Source organism: Podarcis erhardii (assembly GCF_964252035.2).
Source record: "Podarcis erhardii genome assembly, chromosome: 2".
NCBI classification, from domain to species: domain Eukaryota; kingdom Metazoa; phylum Chordata; class Lepidosauria; order Squamata; family Lacertidae; genus Podarcis; species Podarcis erhardii.
Window position 1 is genome coordinate 95,063,079 of NC_138498.1, and position 23,370 is coordinate 95,086,448.

Sequence of the window (23,370 nt, forward strand, 5' to 3'; positions counted from 1 at the left end):
ATATGTGGCTGCAAGTAAGTTTTGACTATCCGTTCAGCAGACAAGCATGCATGCAAACTGTACATATGGAGCAAAGGCAAGATGAAATAATATAGGATTTGTTATTATTATTTTTTAAAAATCTTGTAAGACCACATATAAGAAAGCCCAAAATGATATTTCTAGCTACAATGAAATTTCATGATATCACTACATTGACTGCACAGTCCTTTACTACTATTGTGCAAGATGCATGAAAGATAAAGTCTTTTCTTTTGTGCAGGTGATTTGTTTTATGTCATGAACTTGGCCATGTCCTTCAGACACCAAAGTATTGCTGAAGCAGACATCTAATTACAGAGACAAATCTTCACCAGCAAGTTAGGGGGATGTGTCTTTATGATGTATAGTAATCCTGACATGAATTCTTCTCAATGGAATGTCATTAGTTTTGTGTTCCCAGTCAAGACAAATAAATAATAATGAACCCTTTTTCCAATCTACTGCACAAGCATTTTGTTCCCTGCAATCCGACTTATAAGGGAGACCCAGATTTTGTGGCAGATACTGTGTGCTGCATTGTACTGTCGTAATATTCATCTGCCACTATTGCCAAACTAACTGAAGGTTTAATTCAATAATTTACACTGCAGAAGAAGATAATAGCTATAACATTTAATACCCTGTCAGTTAAATAAATCCCACACTTTATACTTCAGTTACTTTTACAGAGTAAAAGACAATTGGGTTTAGTAATATGTGAGGGAAGATAATTTAGCATCCCCTCCCCACCCAATAGAGTGCATCTATTTTTTATTAAGGTTGTCAGAATATCCTCTAGCTAAGGCTAAACAAAAACAAAAAACCCCTCCATGATCCTGGAATGTAACCCATTATTTCAACTTCTTCCATTCAATGAATAAGAAAGAAGCCACAACAATGGAAAGCAAAAACATGGGATGCTGTCCATCTTGAAAAACCTTGTGTGTAGCCTATGATCACAGATGTATTTGCCATCAATGACTACTTGGCTGGCAGGTGAGAAGTGAAAGCAAAGCTCATTGAGGGAACTGGAAATGTGAAGAGTTAGAGCTACATGCAAGAAGAAACATTGGGCTGCTGCCAACAATTGGATGCTTCTGTCATACTGTCTCCTTCTCATCCATAACAAGTAGCAAATAATATTCCGGCCTAGTTCATAAATATGGCAGCATTCCCAATTACAGCCCCAGTTTGCACACCATGGTAAACCACAGTTAGTAGTTTACCTTGAATGCTCAGACAGCACCCTCTTCTCTCCAGCCCATGGGGAAAGCAAACCCCAATTCCTGGTTTAGTGTTAATCCAAAGCAGGGATTGAGGATTGTTTCATTCCAAACAAAGCTACTAAACCAAGAACAGCTTTACATTATTGTTGTTTGGAGTGGCATAAACCACAGTCCCTGGTTCAGGGATCATGGTGTTTTGCTTCTTCTCACACAAACAGGGTGGAGCAGGATCCACCTGCACATTCAGAGTATTTATCCAACAAAGTCATCTTGTTGGTGCAATGACGTCCACCTGCACAATGAGACTTCTCCTTGCCCTGCATGACCCTGTTCTGGAGAGTTGGGGAAATCCCCAGACCAGATTTTGAGAGTGTGCAGAGAGCAAACAGGAAGTCCTATCCTTGTGTTAAGGGAATGATTTCAAATGAAATATGGAATTGTTTTTGTGTGTGTTTTTGGTTAATTGCCAGTGTTACTAAAATGGTCCCATCAGTAGCATAGTGATGACATAAGGCTTGCCACTGGGCCAGTTCATTAACCAAAGTCAGCACTGGCATGGAGTTTTCAGTGATTCTAGTGTTTGTATGAGTTCAATATAACAACCAGCTTTTGAAATCTTGAATAAGCCCTCCATTTGGAGGCAATTAATTTTGCAGCCCAGAGTACTGTTCAAGAAAGAAATCATCAGAATGCACAAAGATACATTAAAGATTTTTCAGACAGTAAGTCGTTGATTGCTTGTAGATAATTGACAACTGGATGTGGAAAACTTGAAAAGTAAATCATTTCAAGCAATTAGGGCAATGTAAAACCAAGCAATATTAAAGGCAAGGCTGCATTTTTTTACATCTATAATTGGGGGGGAAATGCAAGCGATATTAATTTTAGAAATAGTACAAGACCCTTAAGATTAATAGTTAGAGTGTTCTATGAATATTTATTTGAGCAATGGGATGCTTCATATGATCCCATTGATACAAGATAAAGATTGATTACTCATTGAAAAATAATTGAACCAAAGCAATTCAAATCTTATGTGTCAAAAGGAGGAAAGGAACAGAGCAGAAAGGCGCCCACATTGCAAACTACTCTAGTGATTTGAATGCTTTGCCAAATATGCCAAAGCATAATTGTGTACTTTTTCATATAATACATAATTAATATATGGGATTTATTGCCACACAGTATACTAATAGCCATTAGTTTACTTTGGAGAAAGGCCTAAGGCTTATCTATGGGTTATAGATCTGAAGCAATAAGCTGAGTCTTTTGTTGGACGTTATCTTAATAGAATCATAGAATTGAAGAGTTGCAGGGGACGACAAGGGTCATCCAGTCCAACCCCCTGCAGTTCAGGAATCTTTTGCCCAACATGGGACTTGAACTGAGATTAAGAGTCTTGTGCTCTACCAACTGAGCTTACCCACCACCCTCACATATGGGAAGACCTGTGACCTCCCCAAGGCAAATCTGCTACTCCCATAGTGGGATAAGGTGAAGCAAAGTCTCCATTAGTCATCTATTCACGTTCAAAGCCAATCTTTGTCTCAGTATCAAATTCTAGGGACAGATAAGGGGGAATGAGCCACAAGACCAAGACGCACACGATCGGCACCATAAGGACCATAAGGACAGCAGAAAACCTAGTTCAAGAAGAATTACCGTATTTTTTGCTCTATAAGACTCACTTTTTCCCTCCTAAAAAGTAAGGAGAAATGTGTGTGCATCTTATGGAGGGAATGCAGGCTGCGCAGCTATCCCAGAAGCCAGAACAGCAAGAGGGATTGCTGCTTTCACTGCGCAGCGATCCCTCTTGCTGTTCTGGCTTCTGAGATTCAGAATATATTTTTTTTCATGTTTTCCTCCAAAAACTAGGTGCGTCTTGTGGTCTGGTGCGTTTTATAGAGTGAAAAATACGGTAACTTCCTGTGGTCCCATTTCTTCTCTTCAAAGAAGGTGACATCAAGGAGTGTTCCTGACTCTAGTGTTACCCAGCACATAGTTAAACTATGGAACTTGCTCCTACAGGAGGTGTGATGGCCACCAACTTGAATAGCTTTTAAAAGAGGGTTAGACAAATTTGTGGAGGATAAGGCCATCAACAGCTGTGAGCCATAATAGCTATGTTCTGCCTCTATGCTTGGAGGCAGTAATGCTCCTGAGTATTAGATACTGGAAACTGTAGGAAGGGAGACTGCTCTAGTGCTCATGTAATGCTCTCAGGTTTCCCACAGGCATCTGGTTGGCCACTGTAAAAACGGGATGTTGGATTAGATGGACCATTGTTAGGGAGATAATGACTTGCATTTAGAAAATATACCCTCTAGGACAGCTCTCATAGAAGACACCCTCTAAGCTCAAGGAACACTAGTTTCATCTGCAGTGAGTGGCACAATTCCCATTTATTTTCTGAGAGCTACATGGCACATCATCATAGCTGGAGTCCATCAATGAGCTGTAAAAATGTGTAGAGAAAAATTCAAATGTTGTATTCAAACTGCTTTCAAAAGACAACTACCCATGTGTCGCTCTGATGCTCCTTATTAAGATGGTTGTGTTGAAACAGCATTTTGGTTCATTTCATTTGACTTGTTACATGACATGATGACTTGAACAATGGCCATCCTAAAAACTAGAATGTGTGTGTGTTCATATATCTCTATATCTATCTGGCCCTGGGTTTAGAAGTACCTTAAAATGCAGACCAATACTTCATAAATAATAGAGCTAATAATAGAGCTTATTAGACATTAAGAAATCTACTACATTTGGCAACTGAATATTGTTTTTTATATATATGCATTACTGCTAATTATATAGCAAAGGCCAAAACACAAAGTTGATAAATCATTACACAAAGAAAAATTAAAAATCTAAAACACTGCTTTGCTTAACATATTACTTTGCTTTTATATGTTTCATCATAGACAACAAAGCTTTATTTCTAAGATAATTAAAAAATATAATATTAATGATCACAAATATAATTGTTTCTCACAAACTATTAGTAGATAAAAAGCAACGTGAGAAAACCATAGATTTGTATGGTATTTCATTTTAGTCTAAGTGAAACAGGATGAATATCCTTTTATCAGGCACTGTATTAAAACCTTAAATTTCAACTGAAGCTTTTATTTAGCCAGGTCTATTGCATTTCCTCCAGTAAGTATGTAGGCTGGACTCTTTACAAATTTTGACTGGTTTATAGAGCTGAATTCCTTCAACAAGGTCTATGGTGTGTGTGTGGGGGGGGGCAATTAGCAAAAAACAAAAAACAGGAAGGGAGAAATATGCACTGTAATCCAGCAAAAAATAGGCTTCCCTTTGTGTATTGTCCTCAGGATGCTGCAAGGGGAAAAACCACAACCTTTTCCCTGCCTCATTCCAACAACCTGTGGTTCACATGGTGCTTCTGTTTTCTGTACACACACTGAAAAAGGTAATCCTCTGTGTGACAGGGAACACAAGCATATACACATGGACACACACAGTCAGACAGACAGACAGACATGAACACCTCTGGCAATACGTGCCTGCTCAACCCTTTGTCAAAAGTAAGCCTCTCTGATGTGTATAGGGTTGCTACATAAGTCCTTCACATCAGAGGATTTATACATATCTGAGCAACACATCCAATGATGTCACCCCATTAGGGCAATGACTTCTGCCTGCACAAGGGGATTCCTTTTCACTATCTTCTCCCCGATTGCCCGTTGTGCCACCTCCAATCAGCTCTGGAGGCTTGTAGTGAAGGAATGGGTTTCCCAAACCCAAAACTGACTGTGCAGGCATTTTTAAACTGCACCAAAATCCCCATTTCTCCTTAGCTAAAATGCATAAACTTTAGCCGTTGAGCAAATGCAAAACAAGAACACAGCTCTCTCCCTTATCAGTTTGACGGCAAGACTGGCCTTGACTTTACCAGTAGAACAGACACAGACATATCTTATGTTCTGACCACAAATGACAGGGAGACCCAAGTCTGGGACTAACGCCAGAGCATGTTCTCGGAAGTAGTGACCTTTTGCTCCAAGATAGGAGTAGGAACAGGAATATCCTTTTATGGTCAGGAGTGCAGGAAGGAAAATCCCTTTTATGGTTGAGAGTCCCAGAGCAGGAACATATGTGATGTCAACCTGCATACATAGGCTGACGTGGTTGGAAGGAGGGAGAGGGTGCCTGGAGGATATAAATACTGCATGAAACTTGTCATTTCTTGGTACTTGCTGTGGACTCACCACGCAAGTGCCTTCTGCTATCCGGAGAGCAGAATAAACTCTTTCTTTGAACCAACCTTGGTGTCATTTTGACTTCCTTCCTCCTGTCCCGGAGCAACGCGGACCCAATCGGTGAAATCCAATAAGGCTACAGTAGGATCCCAAATAACAAATTGTGGCATCCAGAATGAGGAAAGGGAGAGGGAGTCTCATTGCAGAAGCAGAAGTTTTAGTGTTAACAGGATGTCTTTGTTCGCTAAAACCCATGGATTACCAAGCAAGGTATGCATGCTGAAAGGTGGCTGGGGAGACAGAAAAATGTGCTAAAGCTTCAGAGTTGATCCAGGATAAAATTCACAGATGGAAAAATAAGGTGTAGGATTCTTATTCTACCTCGTCCTCGTCCTCATGTAGTTGTACCAGTACTAGGACCAGAAAGTGAGTGAGAATCTGCCTTCTTCAGCATATGGGAAGGGTTAGGCTTTCCTCAACCACAGGATAAAACTAAAGGAACAGCCCTCAGTTGGCCTGATAAGTAACTTGGTTTGGCAAGGCACTTTCATTAACCATAGCAAGCAAAGTGATAGCCATTGGCAGGACCTATGATGTTAAGTTTATCCCAGTTGACAATGCTGATTATCTGCATATGAAGGAGAAGCTCTATATATTTCAAATGTCCATTTTAAGGAAACCATGGGAGCATTTTGAAGAGTGTACATTTGATGCTATACATATCACTAAATGGCTTCAATTTAGGTCAGTAATGATTACAGTATCTAAGTTTTATAACAAATAAGGGCAATAAATTACTGACTAAACCTTCTTAAGTAATAGATTACCAAAGCTGTGTTAGATGCACAAGAAAGATCTTAGGCAACTTCATTTTCTGCTTTAGATGATTTTAAAAATGCCTTTAGCAAAATGGGTTAATTAATGTGATTGAATGTGATCCAATTCATCTGAAGTAACTTTTTTTTTTAAAAGAAATTGCTCAGCAGTTAAAAGAAACTGATATAGGAGTTAGGGGCTTTCTTTAAATGTTCATTTTCTGAAGTGTGTCAAAGTATGATCTGGGTAGACTTGCATTTGTTAAGTGTAATTAATTCCATGCTACTGCACAAATTCTCTCAAATTAAATGGTGTTCCCTCATTGTCTATTTCACGTTTTGACTCTCAATCTATAGAGGAAGAGAGAAGGGCATTCTGGTCCCCTTGCATGCAGCAGGAAGGATGATACAGAAGGAGTGAGGCGAATATTCAGGCTGCCTTAACCCACCCACCCCAGTCTGTTTTGGAGCAGCAGCCCCACCCATTCACCTCTCACCCCCCCCTTTTTACCTGGAGAAAGGGAATATCTGGTTGCCTGACAAGGCTGAGTAGGATTTTAGGGAGGTTTCCCCCACACCATTTTTACTTCATGATGTATGAGTTTTGGGGGAGGGAAATCACATTTGGCTAATCAGGCAAACTGTGTTTGATTACAGCAGACAGTTAAACCTGGAGACTAGAGCTCCAATCCTACTGTCATGTTGCCAAAACCACTCTAAAACAATGAAAGTTAAGATGGTAAGAAACTTCTTTTCTAACCCCTCAAACTCTTTCAGTGGTGAAATCATGATCTCTGAAACGGCAGCCAAGAGGCAACACCTCCTCTATCCAGGGGCGTAGGAATGGGTGTGTGGTCTGCCCTGGGTGTCAGCTCTGAGGGGGTGACAAAATGGCACATTGCGGGCACTGGTGGAGAAAGAGGAATGCGGGGGGAGTGCCCCGCCCCTGGCAGCATGATCCCAGTAGGGTGCCAGCACAGCTGCCCCTCCGTCCATGCTGGGCGCCTCAACCCTGCAGGTGGTGTGCCCCACACCCAGGATGTGTGCCACACCCCTGCGGATGGTGCCCCCACCCTTGGGACGTACACCAGCCCCGCCCCTGCCTGCTCTCCCCCCCCCCCCGGTGTCGGAGCATGAAGCTCCGCCACTGACTGCGGGGGGCAGCACTTACCACGGGGCCTGACCTGTAGTGCACCCGAGTCACACGTCTCTCCTGGGAGTGAAGCGATGGCTCAGGGCCCCGTGCTGCCTGAAATGGCAGTGTGGGGTTTGTGTCTGCCAGGTGGACTCCATGGACAGCTTGTCACACTGCCTCCCTGGGCGGATCGCCATGTTGCCCCGTGCGCCGATCACCGTGGTGCCCTCAAGGGCGGTTCGCCCTGCCTCCGCTGCTCCGGGTGCTGGAGCAGCTAGCTATGTCCCTGCCTCTATCATTGCTGGAATAGTGTAGCAGCTTGCTCAAGGTAGTGTATGCTTTTTGTCCCAGTTGTGCTTATAGAAACTGGGCAGGGCTGCTTGCCTTTATGAGCGGTACAATATCTCATGGCATTCCCGGTGGGGTCTGTGTGTCTGCAGCATGATGCTAATGAAAGGGGAAGGTGCTAATAATGCAGCAAGGCAATGTTACACTGATCATTTAGAGTTTTAGAAATGTTGAGGCTGAGATATGCTCAGAAATCCAAAAAAACCAGCTTTTTTTTTATTAGTCAGTGCCATTAGTGTAAAGAAAAACAAAGAAACATTTTCCAAGACAGTGAAAAAGAAAGGCTCTCTGTGGGCAATCCACTTCAAACAGCAACAGAATTCTGTTGGGGTGAATGATCATGCTGGAAACATTAGGAATAAATCCCTGACAGAATAGTAGGATCTGTAAGGTTCTGTGGCGAAATACAAAATTATGACAGAATTTCCAACAATTTCATCAAATCTGTGATACAAACTAGTATATGGAATTACCAGAAGGTGTGAAGATGTAGTATCTGTTAGCTGTGGAAGTATGTGTTGCCCATTTTTGTGGGAAATGATTGAGTCTGTTGGGGATTTTAGCCACCCTACAGCAATTATCATAAGGAACACTACATCTTATCAACTGGGTATTTTGAATCAGCTCTAGACTGCCTGTGGTTCCTATGTACTTTAACTGTAAATCCTGTAATCCTTTTTTAAAAAAAATGTATCGCTATAAACTGCTTTTGAAGTTCAAGAGGGCCAAGAGCAGCATCCTTGGAGCAATCATTAAAACACTATCAGTGGGTATATGGACCCCCTCTACAAATCCTTAAACAAATTTCCAACCCACTTACCTCGGGTATCTGAAACTTCAACCCCTTCTGCCCAGATAAAGGAAGAGCTCATCAATGTAGCAGGAAGTGGAGGGTTTCCTTGAAAACAGGAAAGACCTCTGTTTTCTGGATTGGCTCTGCCAGGGAAGCAGCAGAGGTCACGTGGGTCAAATTTACTGGCTTCCCTTTGGCTGTTATTGAGCTCAACCCACATAATCTTGGTCAAAATTGAAAGAAAGAAAAACTGCTGCCAGAATCATGGCGGCTGTGTCATTGTAGTGACATTCTGTAAAGAAAAATGGTTGCTGAAGCTCTGTTCCAGCTGCCTCAGGAGTGAAAAAAAGAAAGGTACCACAACCATGGGAAGCACCGTTTTGGAAAGCAGGGGTAGAGCGCCTATGGCCCTTTGGATGTTGCTGGACTACAACTCCCATCATCCCCACATGTTGGCATTGCTGAGTGGGACTGATGGGAGTTGTAGTCCAACAACATTTGGTGGGTCTCTGTTTGTCCACCCCTGTGGTTTTTTTAAGCTACCACAGTAAATTTCCCCCCTTTGCTCAAATCCATTTGAGCCATTTTGAGTCCTGTCCCAGATACACATAGAAATAGGCCCCCAGATTCTCCACCTGCAAATGGCTCAGCCCTAAGACATGCATATCAGTGTTGGAGGAGGTAGAAAGGAAATGGAAACCTGTAGCATAATGGGGACACATGTAAATGTAAAGGTAAAGGTTCCCCTGACCGTTAGGTCCAGTCGCAGACGACTCTGGGGTTGTGGTGCTCATCTCGCTCTATTGGCCGAGGGAGCCGGCATTTGTCTGCAGACAGCTTCCGGGTCATGTGGCCAGCATGACTAAGCCACTTCTGGCGAACCAGAGCAGCCCACGGAAGTGCCGTTTACCTTCCCGCCGGAGCGGTACCTATTTATCTACTTGCACTTGACGTGCTTTCGAACTGCTAGGTGGGCAGGAACAGGGACCAGTCAATGGGAGCTCACCCCAGGGATTTAAACTGCTGGCCTTCCGATCGGCAAGCCCTAGGCCCTGTGGTTTAGACCATGTAACTCTGTACAAAAACTGAATAATCTTATTTACAAAGTTTGCACCTAAACCATGCCTCTCCTCCTGTTACCTCTCCCTCTTCTTCTTCATCTTTTACAAGGTGTTAGGAGGCCATGCTCACAACAAATATCAACAATTAAGGTATAGGAACAGCTTAGAGAAAGCTCCTATTTTCAGAACCTTATTTTGTTATTATTGTTTTTCTTTTTCTTATGCTTTCCACTTTTGCAAGGCTGTCGAAGACGGGAGATAATGCCTTTCTTTCTGATTTGTTTGTGAAATAAATACGTGGCATACTAAACAAAAAAATCCCCTTGGTTTATCTTTATCTATGTAACTCTGTACAAAATATGGATAAGCACACACAGGGAATAGAACAAACCAAATATTCCTAATGCACCATTTCAGAACCATGAATAGGTCATACAGAATTCCAAATGTCAGATCCACATCAGCATCCCACATGGTGTCATTTGAGAGTTTTCAAAAAAATAAATAAAAATTGTTCTTTTTTGTTTTTGTTTAGTTGTCCAGCAGTTCTTTGAACCATGTTGCCAGATGGTGTCACAATGTATAAGTGTCTGTAGATGAATTTTCAAACACATATTTATCCCGGAACTTTCAGAGAACAATCCCAGTGCTAGTTGAAGCCTGAGGGTATAACTAATCTCCATTATGAAGGCAAAGTGTGTACTATGACTGTGATGCCTTACTAGAGCAAAATAAATGAGGTAAGCAATTAGCATTTATAAACAGCTGAGCATCCTTCCCAAACATTATCTGCATAATCCTAACACAAGTACCATGTAAGGCAGAACAGCATTATTAAGAGTAGAAGAAGAGCCCTAGTACATCAGACCAAAAGGTCTTGCCAACTAGTCTTGTTCTCTTCAGTGCCCACCAGATGCCTCTGGGAATCATACAAGTAAAGCTTGAAGGCAACAGGCCTTTGCCTGCTACTGTTCTCCAACTGCTGGCATTCAGCGGCATACTGCCTCTAAACTTGGCAGTCCTATATAGCTATTGTGGCCAACAACCATGGATAGGCATGTTCTTCTGGATTTGTCTCATCCCTTTAGGCTAGTGGCAATCACTGCAAACTCCACAAGCTAATTCTGTATGAAGGAAGACTTTCTTTATCCTTCCATTATATGTTTTCTTTCAAGGTAGAAGAAAGAAAGAATGCAGAGGTTGCTTAAGGCTCCACCTTGTGACTCAAAGCCATCTAGTGAGATTTGCCACTTGCTCTTGCAAATCTGAGGTGAGATCTGAATTGAGGATTTCCCAGCTCATGACTCACATTTCTGAGGTACTACACAACACCAGTCTTCTCACTATTTCCTCTGACAAATGTGTAACGTTTAGAGGGGGGCAGAATTCAAAAACAATTCTTCCCCCTTAACTGCAGTTTGAAATCTGAAGGGTGCTTCTTATCATTGCCGTGGTTGTACCCCAGGAAGTTCCATTCCTGTATTTTAGGGGCTTTTGCTTTCTCGGTATATGGGGTTCCTTTGGTGGTTTGGGATTTATTTTAAAAAAATTTTCTGGGTTCATTTGTGTTTTCTTTTCCATACATAGATGAGGCCCTAAGCACTTGTAAGTGGGAATTGCTAATAGACCGGGTTTCTTTGTTGGTGTTACATTCATGGATTCTCAAAGAATGTATTCTCTCCCTTGAACTGAAGCAGCTCAGTCTGGCAGAAGCTGAGAATTCCTGCTGCAAACAGCTGTCAGTATCTACAGGGCCTTTATTCAAACTGACTGCGTCTCTTTCCCCCCACAAACAAAAGGACGTTTCATCACCTCTCCCATCACAACAAGCATGCTGTCTTCACTAAAAGGTACAACACAGAGGGAGCTCTTTGACCTGAATAGAGGGTGAGTTTGTTGATGAATTATCTTTCAACTTTTCAAGGATTAGGCAGTACACGCCATAGCAACACTCACAATAGCCTTGTTCAGGTGAAATCAAATGAAGTTGATAAAGCACAGTGAATAGCCCATATGGTGATGGCAGTGAATGAAGAGGATATTCAAAAGGTTACAAGCTAAATAGTACCAATATTATTCTAATTAGGAAAAGGAAGAGATTTTAGCTGGTTGCATGTAGGGAGGGGTGGTGGTGGTATTCTCAAATAGATAAATGCCTGAACCCTAAGATCCTCTTCAGAGGTCACTTCTTTGGTCACAGCCATTGTATTTCCCGCCACAGGGTTCTGGGATAGACACATGGGCATCTTAGCCAATCAGATTATGTTTAATAAGTGAGTTTAGCACTTGGATGAAAGTGAGTAGCTTGGTTTTCCCAGGAAATGGAAAGCAGTTTGCTTTAGCTAAGGCAGGATATGCTTCTGAATGGATCCATTGCCCACAAGGGATAATCAACAACACCCAAATTAGAGGCTTTAATTGCATTAGGTATGGCATTGAGTTCTGGGGGCATCATTAAGCAAATGTGGTCACAATATTGGTCACTGTGAGGAAATTCCTCTCTACAGTAGGGGTGGGGAAGGGATTTGTTTGGCCTACGTTTCACAGTAGACCCACCTGAGTTGATACTTCTGAACTTGCTTCCACAGCAGAAGACAACTCCCAGTCAGGTGACAAGCCCCTCCAGTTTTTGCCATCAAGGTTTGGTGTGGCAAGTGGGAAGTGCATAGATACAAGGATAGGTACAAAATGCACATTTCACAGATAAATGCATTGAAAGCATTGAAAAGTGTGTGCTTTACATTATTTTACTTAAAAAGTGTGTACAATATGTATACAATTTAAATATGGAGCTTTCGTGAGATCTTTCAGAAAATTCTACACAAAATAGAACAGGAAGGATCTGTGATTGAATACCAGTGAGACTGAAACAGGATAGAATCTTTTTTGCCAAGTCTTTCCCTTCTCTATAGAAGCTAGACTTGGTAGGACCATTGGTGGGAATCTCTGGAGCTTACCCAGTTTTAAAACAAGAAAGCAGCTGAACTGCCCAGTCCAACTTGTACTATCTGGTATGATATACTTGTATCATAGTATCCTCTCAACCAGTGATAACAGCCAGATGGGGAAAGGGGGCGAAGGAACTGTTTCATGTCATGACATCAAGATATGGGAAAACTTCAGTCATTGGGTGGTGAGCTACATTCATGGCCACTATTTCAGGCACCTTAGAGTTCCCTATGAACACTTTGGCTGGTGCTAGTTTTTCCTCGGTTAACTGCACATTACCTAAAGATGTTAAGATTATTACAGATTTAATTATTTAAATTTATTTTTTCCTCTTAAAAGCAATAAAAGTTGCACCAGGTATTTCAAATACTTGATCACCTGTGCGTCTCAGCTTCATAAAAAGAGATAATAAAAGCAAAATAGAATTTTTCTTTGAATATGTTATGTACCTAAATGAAAACATTAAATTATTTCTGAACTGCCAGAAGAGTATCTCCTCAAGTTAATAAGCCTTTCATAAGCAGAGGTGAAATTATTTGATATTTAAAAATAGGAGAAACCTATAAAAACCCAGTAGTTGGAAGACAAAAATGTACTTCCTCTTACATAAAGAAATTCATTGGAGAGGTCATGAAATAATAATGGTGTATAGGTTTTGAAAGGATCTCAAAATCAGATAAATGGAAATACACCAGGCACCAATGGAGGAAATCTTTGCGTACGCAGAAGATGTTAGAATAGAGTTCAAGGACGGGGTCAAGACATTTCAGGGATGGCTCACTTAACTTTTAAAAATATACATACAATTGTTCTGACAGGTGACTCAATTCAACCCCAAAATATGAGAGAAATGAGCCTCAACAAAACAGCTGTTCTATGACCTACCTATACACTCTGTGAATAAAAGGGATTTCATGTTGAAATGAGATAGTTTTCTTTTAAATGAACTATGAGGAAAGGGGTGTGTTGGAACTGCAACTAATTCCTTTTTGGAGTGGGTGAACTAGAATTCGAACTAATTTGTTTTTAGAATGAACTTTCCAAGCATTGGCAATACTCCTTTCCCCTCAGCTCATCTACATGGATAAGCTAAGGAGGGGTGGCTTTGGGTGTCCTGTGTGTGAGACAGAGAATGCAAGTTTATGTAGTTAGCCACACCTACCACTGTGAATTTAGTCCTCAGGCCAAAACAAGGTTTAGCCAAACCTGCCATACAGAGTTTGTTTCATTCAATTTCTGGAGCTGTTCAGGAAGATGAAAAGGGAATGTTTGCTTCTCACATTCAGTGCCTGTCTTCCTGTTACAATTGGCACCATATGATTCTGTTGTCCTCTCCTTATTCTCGAAATGTTTCTTTCTTTCTTATGCAGTATTAATATATAACACTGCCATTTTACCAATAGTGCAAAAGGGAACGATGAATCCAAATAACAAATATTCAGATTTTAAAATAATGATCTCAGAGTTTATCTTCATCATACGCCTTGCCTCTGGTTATATGTTTACATCAGATTATCTCACTTAAGTAGCACTAGGTTATTAGAGGGGAAGGCAGAAGAAAAATGGGGTCCATTCTGTTTCCTTACAATGTCATTATCCATGGATGCATTATTTATTCCTTTTGGCAAAAGCAAAAAAGACGTTGAGACATAAAAAATAAGTGCTCTTTGAGAAAATGAGAAGAATAGAGAACATCAGTTTTAATGGTATGAGATGTACATTTCTCGGGGTTGGGGGAGATCTAGTCCTATTAATTGAATTAAAATATCCTTGAAAGATTTATTTCACCTTATTTTTGCTTCATTGTGCCAGTTCTGTGGTAATGCAGTTCTTTTCAAGGAATCAAAAGCCTTTTCTTTTTCTTTTCTTTTTCTTTTCTAATGGCATATTTTATGGCCACACAATACAGATTTTAGATCAGACTGGAGTGGCAAACTTCTGTATTATGACAGCAATCTCAGCATCTAATATCCTTAATGGTTCAACCCTATAATACTTACATGAGAGTAAGTTGCATCAAATTTATTTGGGGCTTCCAGGGTCCTTATGTGATGGAACATGTTGAAGTAGATATCCCTAAGCTGCTTCATGGCACATTAGCAACCCAGACATTTTTTTTTAAAAAAAATGCTGTGAAAAAGGATCTGCTGAAATAAAAAATAAGATTGCAATAATGACTATCACAAATGTGGGGTGGTGGGGCTTTGAAATGAGGCAATGGTTTTATCAGTGTTTTTCAGTCACAGTGCTTTGCAGGAAGGAGTAACTTTGCAAAATCAAAGCTTAAGGAGGACACCAGGATGGAGAGGGAAAGCTTCTTTGCGTTAGACCAGTCAAGCTTCCAATAAAAGGGAATTAGTGTGCCCACAGAGTGAATCCCTTTGGTTATTCCTATTCCAAATCAACTGTACATGTGCCTAGAACAAAAGCCTATGGTCCAGGGCCGGATTTAGGTTTGAGGAGGCCCTAAGCTACTGAAGGTAATGGGGCCCTTTATATGTCCAGCTGTCCTTTGTCAACAACAAATTGTCACTGGTTTTTTGTGATGAATATATGTTACATGGTAATTTAGGGATCTAATACACAACACAAAACACTGTTGCTGTGTGTAGGTTTTATTTTATTTGTTTTTTATCTTATATTTTGGAAATGTACATCCAGTTTTTTTCTTTAATTTTTTGGGGGCCCCCAAGAGAGTGGGGCCCTAAGGTATAACTTGTCTAGCTTATATGTAAATCCGGCACGGCTATGGTCCCATTTGTCTGCAGTTTGGCAACTTTCATTTCCAGGAAGGAACCCACAACTGTGAGTCCAATTGTCCACAACATTCTAAAGGAGATTAAATGATTCCTCTTTCACAAGAAAATAACTGCAGCTCCTCCTTTGTTGCAGCAAGGTAGAATGGCTGTTGATTATGGCAATTCTGGGGAAGAAAGTGTGGGCCAAGACATTTGGGTGCCAGACTCTGCTGCCTCATTCTGCCTAATAGTCGGACTAGTCCTAAGAAAATCTAAAGGGCAGTTGGTCCTAGTCAGGCTGAAGAAGGTGCTTTTGCAAGAGCATCTCTCCCATTGAGGTAGCCATATATAAAGGCGGTTCCTAGGGAAGTACATCCAAGCCTGCCTAGCCTCAGGGACACCACAGCAGGCACTGCAGCTATGATGTCCAATGCAAGATGAGAGGTGAGGGATGGCAGATTCTGGTGTCACACAAGGGGCTGCTGAAATTTAAGGTGCCAAGGTCTGCCACTGCCATGTAGAATGGTTGCTGATGGAGGAGGCCAAGCAAGGACAGTCGCTGTGTCTCCTCTGAGGGATCCAGTGGAATGGGTGTTTTAGGATGTTGTTTAGTCATTTAGTCGAGTCCGACTCTTCGTGACCCCATGCATTCCAAGCACTCCTGTCTTCCACTGCCTCCCGCAGTTTGGTCAAACTCATGTTCGTAGCTTCGAGAACACTGTCCAACCATCTCTGTCGTCTCTTCTCCTTGTGCCCTCAATCTTTCCCAGCATCAGGGTCTTTTCCAGGGAGTCTTCTCTTCTCATGAGGTGGCCAAAGTATCGGAGCCTCAGCTTCAGGATCTGTCCTTCCAGTGAGCATTCAGGGCTGATTTCCTTAAGAATGGAGAGGTTTGATCTTCTTGCAGTCCATGGGACTCTCAAGAGTCTCCTCCAGCACCATAATTCAAAAGCATCAATTCTTTGGCGATCAGCCTTCTTTATGGCCCAGCTCTCACTTCCATACATCACTACTGGGAAAACCATAGCTATATGGACCTTTGTTGGCAAAGCGATGTCTCTGCTTTTTAAAATGCTGTCTAGGTTTGTCATTGCTTTCTCCCAAGAAGCAGGCATCTTTTAACTTTGTGACTGCTGTCACCATCTGGAGTGATCATGGAGCCCAAGAAGGTAAAATCTCTCACTGCCAAATTTAAACCAAATTGATGCTGTAATTAGAATTATATTGTTTGCTTACTTAGATTATTTACTTGGTTTGTTGGTGCTTAGTTAGAAGAGATTTTCAGTTTTGCCTAAACTCTACTATGAACAATATAGCTTAGCTTTGTTTTAAGTTTTGTCCACCCTGTATTTTGCATTATTTTCTGATTCATTATTCAAAGAAAAGGCAGCTGCTGAGTCATGAATCATATGATTAATTTAAGGCTCACTTGTAGTTGCTATAATTAGCATAACCACATCATGAGAATATGACTAAGATGAGACCAAGTTTTTTTTGTTTTGTTTTGTTTTTGAAGTATAACAAGTTCAGTACATTAGTTAGGGGCCGATGTCAGGCAAATGTCTACACTTGGGAACTGGATAATGACCCTATAAAAGTCAAAGCAGCATTAATTGGAGAAAAGACCATTTCTTCTGAACTGTCCACACAGAAAGCAGTACATATTTTATTTATATTTGAATATTTATAAGCCTCCTTTTGGGATCATGTTCTTACCATCATGTAAGGGGAAGCCGGGCACATTGATGCATGGGGCACATTGATACACCAGCAATATTTCAATATCAAGAAATGTTATTCGTGCCACAACATCACTAAAACGTGTCTATACATGTGTGAGTACAATAGTTGTGACCACACCACCCACCAGTTAGCCGTTGGCGTTTGACAAGAGTAGGTGTGTTTTTAGCACGGCCAACTAAAAAATTATGTGAAATGTAAAAGTGTTCCAACACTGTTTTACATTGTTTAGTTAAGATTTAAAGATATCAAAGGTAAGTTATTCCACTCAATAATCAGGATCACAAGTGATTTTTAAATAAGTTCAGTGGTTTTATTAATAATTGTTAGGTTTTTTGAAAATGTCCGTTGGGGAACTTGGATACACTAAGACACAGGCACATTGATACATATAAAAGTGCCCCACTAGTGTACAATAGTACAACTAGTTTCAAGTTTGCATGAAATCTCTAAACTCATTAAATTTGAAAAGAAAAAAGCTGTTGTTTACTACGTGGCCAAAGTCATTTCTAAATGTAATATGACTGATTATCAAGTGTCATATCTCAGGAAAAAAACAGGATCTTGTCTTCCCCATTGTAGAAGATAAGGCAAGCGTTGATTTCAAGGATGTTATTTTGTTCTTGCCAAAACCAAATTTCCCAAAGGGCACATCTCGAACATCATCTCTTTATACTTTTTCTATTGACTTAAGTGGATATAATGTGCAAAAGCAAACCGTTAAGTAATTGCCTTATTTTTTTATAAGCATTTTGTTTAAATTACTATTTTTTGACTACCTAATGTGAGTTCTTATATTTTTTAAGTTTTTCCAAAGTTTTTTTTTAAATGTTTGAGGAAAGATTAATACAAGTTTTGATGTTTTGTTAAGAAAACCTGCCATAAAATCTATGATATGTGTGAAACGCTGTTAGTTTTGATATGTAATTTAGTTTTTAAGTAACAAATTGTAAGGCTGGTTATGATCTCTCACAATAAAAAATGTTTTTTCATTTTTTTTTGTAAATAATTACCGTTCTCATACAATTTACGCTTTGTATCAAAGTGCCCCGTCCAATGTAACAAACTGCCCCATAGGTGGGGTAGAATGATACAAAACCTATTTTTTTACTGAAGTCATTATATTCTCATTATCTTCTAGCTTTAATGGTTCTTTTGATTGCTATTATAATATTGATTAGCTATGCCATGCTTCAAGCCAAACATTTTATTATTTGACTCATTTTTGTCACATAAAATAAGAGATTGAATTTTTCTGTATTAATCTGCCCCACTTCCCCCTAAGTGGTGTCAGGAACTCATGGTCCTCAAATCCAGCAGCCCCACTCAATGTGGCCAATTATCAGGGATGACAGGAGTTATGATCCAGCAATATCTGACATCTTGTTAACAGCAATCTCTGAGAATCACAGGTGAGGAAGGTGCTGTTGTGCAGCGGGCAGGCTCCCTAAAGTCATCTGATTGGCCATTGTGAGAACAGGATGCTGGGATAGATGGGCCATTGGCCTGATACACCAGACTCTTCTTGGAAGAGGATTTGAAAATGTACAGCCCAAATACTGAATGCCCTTTCCTTGTCACCAAGGAACCTGAAATTATAGACAGGGTGAGCCCTACTGTGAAGCAGATTCAGTCAGCTGCCTCACAGGGAAGATGCTTATGGGGAACAGTGACATAGAATAGTAGAATCTTAGAGCTGGAAGGGACCTGCAATGCATGTGTCACGGTCCGGTTCATGGGTGGTCAAAGTCCAGGCAGGCAACATCAGGACCGGGGCAAGATGGCGAGGTGGGAGCAGGAACGGGGTCCAGAAGCCAAGAAGCCAAGGGTCCGAGGGTCAGGAAGCAAGGAGTCACAAAGTCAAGGGTCCGAGGATCAAAAAGCAAGGAGTCAAGGAGTCAAGGGTCCGAGGATCAAGAACCAAGGAGTCAAGAAGTCAAGGGTCCGAGGATCAAGAAGCAGGGAGTCAAGAAGCCGAGGTTCAAGGATCAGGAAACAAGAAGCCAAACACAGCAAGGCAGGAAGCATGTTGCCGTGGCAAAGAGCCAAAGGGAAATGCTGACCTTATATCCTTTCCCAGCTCTTGCCACCAGGGGCTGTGAGTTACCAATCGGCCTCACCTGTGAGGCCACACCTTGCCTCTTCAGAACAAACTTAGGAAGGCCCCAGTCCTGCAAAGTCCTATTGGTCACAGGGCCTGGCTCCTGCATGCACACCTGACAGCAGGAATCTCAACTAAAGCATCCATGACAGATGGCCATCCAACCTCTGCTTAGAAACCTCCAAGGAAAGAGAGACCACCACCTCTCATGGGAGTCTGTTCCACTGCTGAACAGCTCTTACTGTCAGAAAGTTTTCTGAATGTTTAGTCGGAATCTCCCTTCTGGCAACTTGAAGCCATTGGTCTGAGTCCTACCCTCCAGAGCAGGAGAAAACAAGCATGCTCCCTCCTCCATGTGGCAGCCCTTAAGATATTTGAAGATGCTGGATGATAGAGCTGTGTGATTCTCATGTCCTGCCTTACACACCCTTAAGTCAGCCTACTGTTCTTGGGCAGGGTTAAGGCTACTACCTCATCACAATTAAATCAGTGTAAAAACCATTTCCAGAACCATAACGGCAAAACATAAATAAAACTGCAGCATTACCAATGAACTTAACTTTCAGTTATATATTTCTCACTGATATTTTCCACGGAACATAGACACTATCCTTCATTACTAGTTGAGAAACATCACAGGATTAAAGAGCTAAAGCCCAGGAACCAGACGGTTATCTGATCAATTTCCTTATACCAAGACGGAATCAAATAATATAAAAATTGCTGTACCAAGTCAGACTAATGGTCACTCAAGCTTAAATATTGTGTTGCTTGAAGGATGCCATTAATCCTTGACACAAGAAGACTTCTGATTTGATCTCATTCTTTCTTTCTTAACAGGGACCTACCAGGTGCATACGGGAAGTTTACTAGCCAGTTATGCTTTTGAGAAAGTCCCCCATGATATTCTTGTGGAGAAGATGGTAAAATGTGGGCTGGACAAGGTTACTGTTAGGTGGATTTGTAGCTGGTTGACTGACCGAACCCAAAGAGCAACTCACTAATGGTTCTTCATCATCCTGGGAAAAAGAGACATGTTATGTCCTGGGCCCATTGTTGTTCAACGTTTTTATAAAAGACTCAGATGGAGAAAATTAAGGAATGCTCATCAACTCCTAACTCTAAAATTTGATGATTCTGTGACAAAGGCAATGTGTCCTAGCATCTGCATTCATAGCTACAGTGCCCTAAATTTTGAACTTTATCTACCTGGGGTGATAACTTTTCTAGATCTATTAACTGTGACTTTTGGATGAATGAGCTGCATACAACTAAATCATAGTCCTGGCAGAAGCTAGTGCAATGAATCCTAGTAGTACAACATGATTTGCCTTCTCTCGTTTCCCCAGGCAACCCTGCATCCTCCTCGAATCTGCTCCAGAGGCTCAGGAGAATAGTCCATGGAGAGGGCAGGTGATAATAGTTCCACCAGGAAGGAGAAATGCTTGCGATGATGGAATGATCTCATTACCGGTACTTTGCATACAAGCCACAAAACAGTGTTTCCCACAAAACTGACAAGTGGAATTGTTTGTTGAACATATCCAACTTCAGAAATAAGCTCATTCTCTGCACCACCCTTAAGATGTTAAGATCTTCCATTTAGGGCTTTTCTCCTTAGATAAACCTTCCATTAGAGGGAAGATGAAACTGGCAGGTGGTTTTTCAGTGCCAGTTACTGAACTCTTTCAAAGGTGCTTGTTTAAATTTTCTGAAAGGAACACCCTTGACGCCTGTTGTGTCATCTTTTAGATGCCAGGCAAAAATACTACTTGCAATTTTACTGTGCAGTGTACTCTGTTATTTTAAAGAGTATTTCATGCTTTTCTGAATTTGCTTTCATAATTATTTCATTGAAATGTAGAGTTCAAAGGGACCCTGAAGGCCATATAGTCCAGCCCCCTGCAATGCAGAAATCTCAGCTAAAGCAGCCGTTACAAATGGCCATTCAACCTTTGCTTCAAAATCTCCAAGGAAGGAAAGTCCACCACCTTCCACGGGAGTCCGTTCCACTTTTGAACAGCTCTTACCATCAGAAAGTTATTCTTGATGTTTAGTCAGACTCTCCTATCATGAAACTTGAAGATATTGGTTCAGGTCCTACCCTCTGGGGTAGGAAAAAACAGAGCTTGCTCCACCTGGACACAGTACACCAGGTGTCATCTGACCAAGGCAGAATAGAGTGGTACTATGCTTTCCCTTGATTAGGACAATGTACTTACGTTGATTCAGCCTAGAATAGCAATAGCCTTTTTTGCTGGTGCATCACACTGTTGACTCATGCTTTTGGTCTACTAAGACCAGTTCTCTAATATGTTAATGACATGCCAAGAAGAGGTAGTAGGGAGGGGCAAAGAAAACACATTGTCAGATCTCCAAGGGAGTATTTATTAAGGCTCTGTAAAACTAATCATGTCAAGAACTGCAGAACAAGATGAGCTCCTAAGAAGACAAACCAGAGAGGAATTTTGTCCTAATTCCACACAGGGAATCATCACCTCCCAAACGCATTAGATGCACACTGTTAGTTTGGACTGAAAATGTTCAATTTCCCACTGTCTACTGAATTTCTTTTAAAATATCCTTTTTAACACTTAAAGATCAGAACACCTGCAGCTGTTGATGGCATACACAAAGATCATCCTCACTCAGCTCAGTCCTTAGCAATTGGTGGCTTTCACATTCCCAGCTCAGCCCACAACAGCATCAGTGAAAGTCAACAGAAGCTCACAAAAAGCTGTAGCTTTGCCAGAGTTAAATGGCCTTTGGAATAAGTAACTGTAGCTGACATCTTAATGACAAGGTGCTTAGACCAGTGGCTTGTGCAGATTAGTCCTCTTAAGATGCATGCATTTCTGTTAAGAAATAAAACACAGTGATATATTTATCAATCGACTTCTACAGAGTAATAATTGAATACTTCACCTGCAAAGCAGCTCAGAAGTAGTAGCAGAAATACGAGTTTCCATAGCAACATCATCTCCACGTTCCAAGGTCAGAAATTCTTCCCATCCAATCATCAGAGAAACTATGTAGATCTTCCTGTCACTACTTTATAGCCTGTAAAATAGTGAGATAGGTTGGTGGTATACATGCCAAACAAATATGTAGGCTTGTTTTATTTAAATCAACCTTCAGGCCCTAATATTGTATCTGTCCTCCTTTTTGTGTGTGCTGTGGGACGATGAGTTCTTTCCTTGGAGGAAAAGATGTCATGATTGTTTGTCCCAACTTACATCTGTTTATAGTTACATTGCTTTTCACACAGCTTATAAAAGCTCTGATTGCTTTCAAGAGGAAAAGCTAAACGCCCATCAGTTCATTGGAATTTCTTAAGCTACACTCCTACACCACCAGCACCTCAGCCTAGTGGGGCTTTATGGAATCGCAGGGCCACTTCTGCATCTGCAGCCTTCCTGTGCACAGTGGATGGGTGGAAATTGGAAAACAGGTAGATCAGGTTCAGCTGGGAGCCTATGCTATCACGTGATGGCAGTGGATCCAATGCGTCCTGGACTAGTGAAGCTCCACCCCTTCCCTGCCCCAGAAATCTATACCCCAGAGATTTTTTGCAAACAGCATTTGTAATATCAGTTCCAAGAACATAGCTAGGATAACTTCCTAAGCTAGAAACCAGCATGAAAAAGGCCTCCGGAGATATAAGGAGAAAAACCAAATACATTGTCTGAAAATAAGAACTACTGTAGTATCAAAATGAATCATTTATTAAACTAGGAAAAAAATTGAGAAGGGAAAAGAGGTTCTGAGAACGAATGGTATTTTAACTTCAGTTAGGAACTCTGAAATGGAAAACGCAAAAATAAGAATCAGCTGAACCATTGGAGGTCACAATTCCATGAGAAACTTCCCACCAATGCCAACAATGCAGTTCTTCAGAGCTACAAAAATTGGGGAAATGCCGAAACTGAACGATGGTACTTAATTCCTCATGTGGATGGGGGAAATGGTTTCAATGCAATGTGTCAAAATCCAAATTAAATCCAATATGTTTCGAATATTTACAGATGAAGGAATGTTAGAATGAGCTTGCTTGATGAAATCAAAGTTGATATAGTCTATTTGAAAAGGGGACCATTTAGGTGTTCCATCTGGGAGGTCCCATGTCAGGGGCTTTGCCCAAATATTAAATGTCATAACTAGAGGTGACTCCTCTCCCCAAAAGCCTGAAAAAGCCATGGAACGTCCATGGTCCA

The 23,370-nt window shown here is 41.1% G+C and overlaps 1 protein-coding gene across 6 annotated transcripts in view; it reads right to left on the reverse strand.

The window, feature by feature from the left end:
• The window catches only part of LOC309336529 (contactin-6-like), a 193,849-nt gene that overhangs the window by 136,831 nt on the left and 33,648 nt on the right, over positions 1 to 23,370 (reverse strand). For all 6 annotated transcript variants that reach the window (XR_014154051.1, XR_014154052.1, XM_081852433.1 and 3 more), the window contains exon 2: positions 22,082 to 22,216. Coding sequence is in view for 4 of the 6 variants with exons in the window: in XM_081852433.1 (XP_081708559.1) it covers positions 22,082 to 22,136 (55 nt within the window). In the remaining 2 variants the exon portion in view is untranslated. The remainder of the gene's footprint in view (positions 1 to 22,081; positions 22,217 to 23,370) is intronic.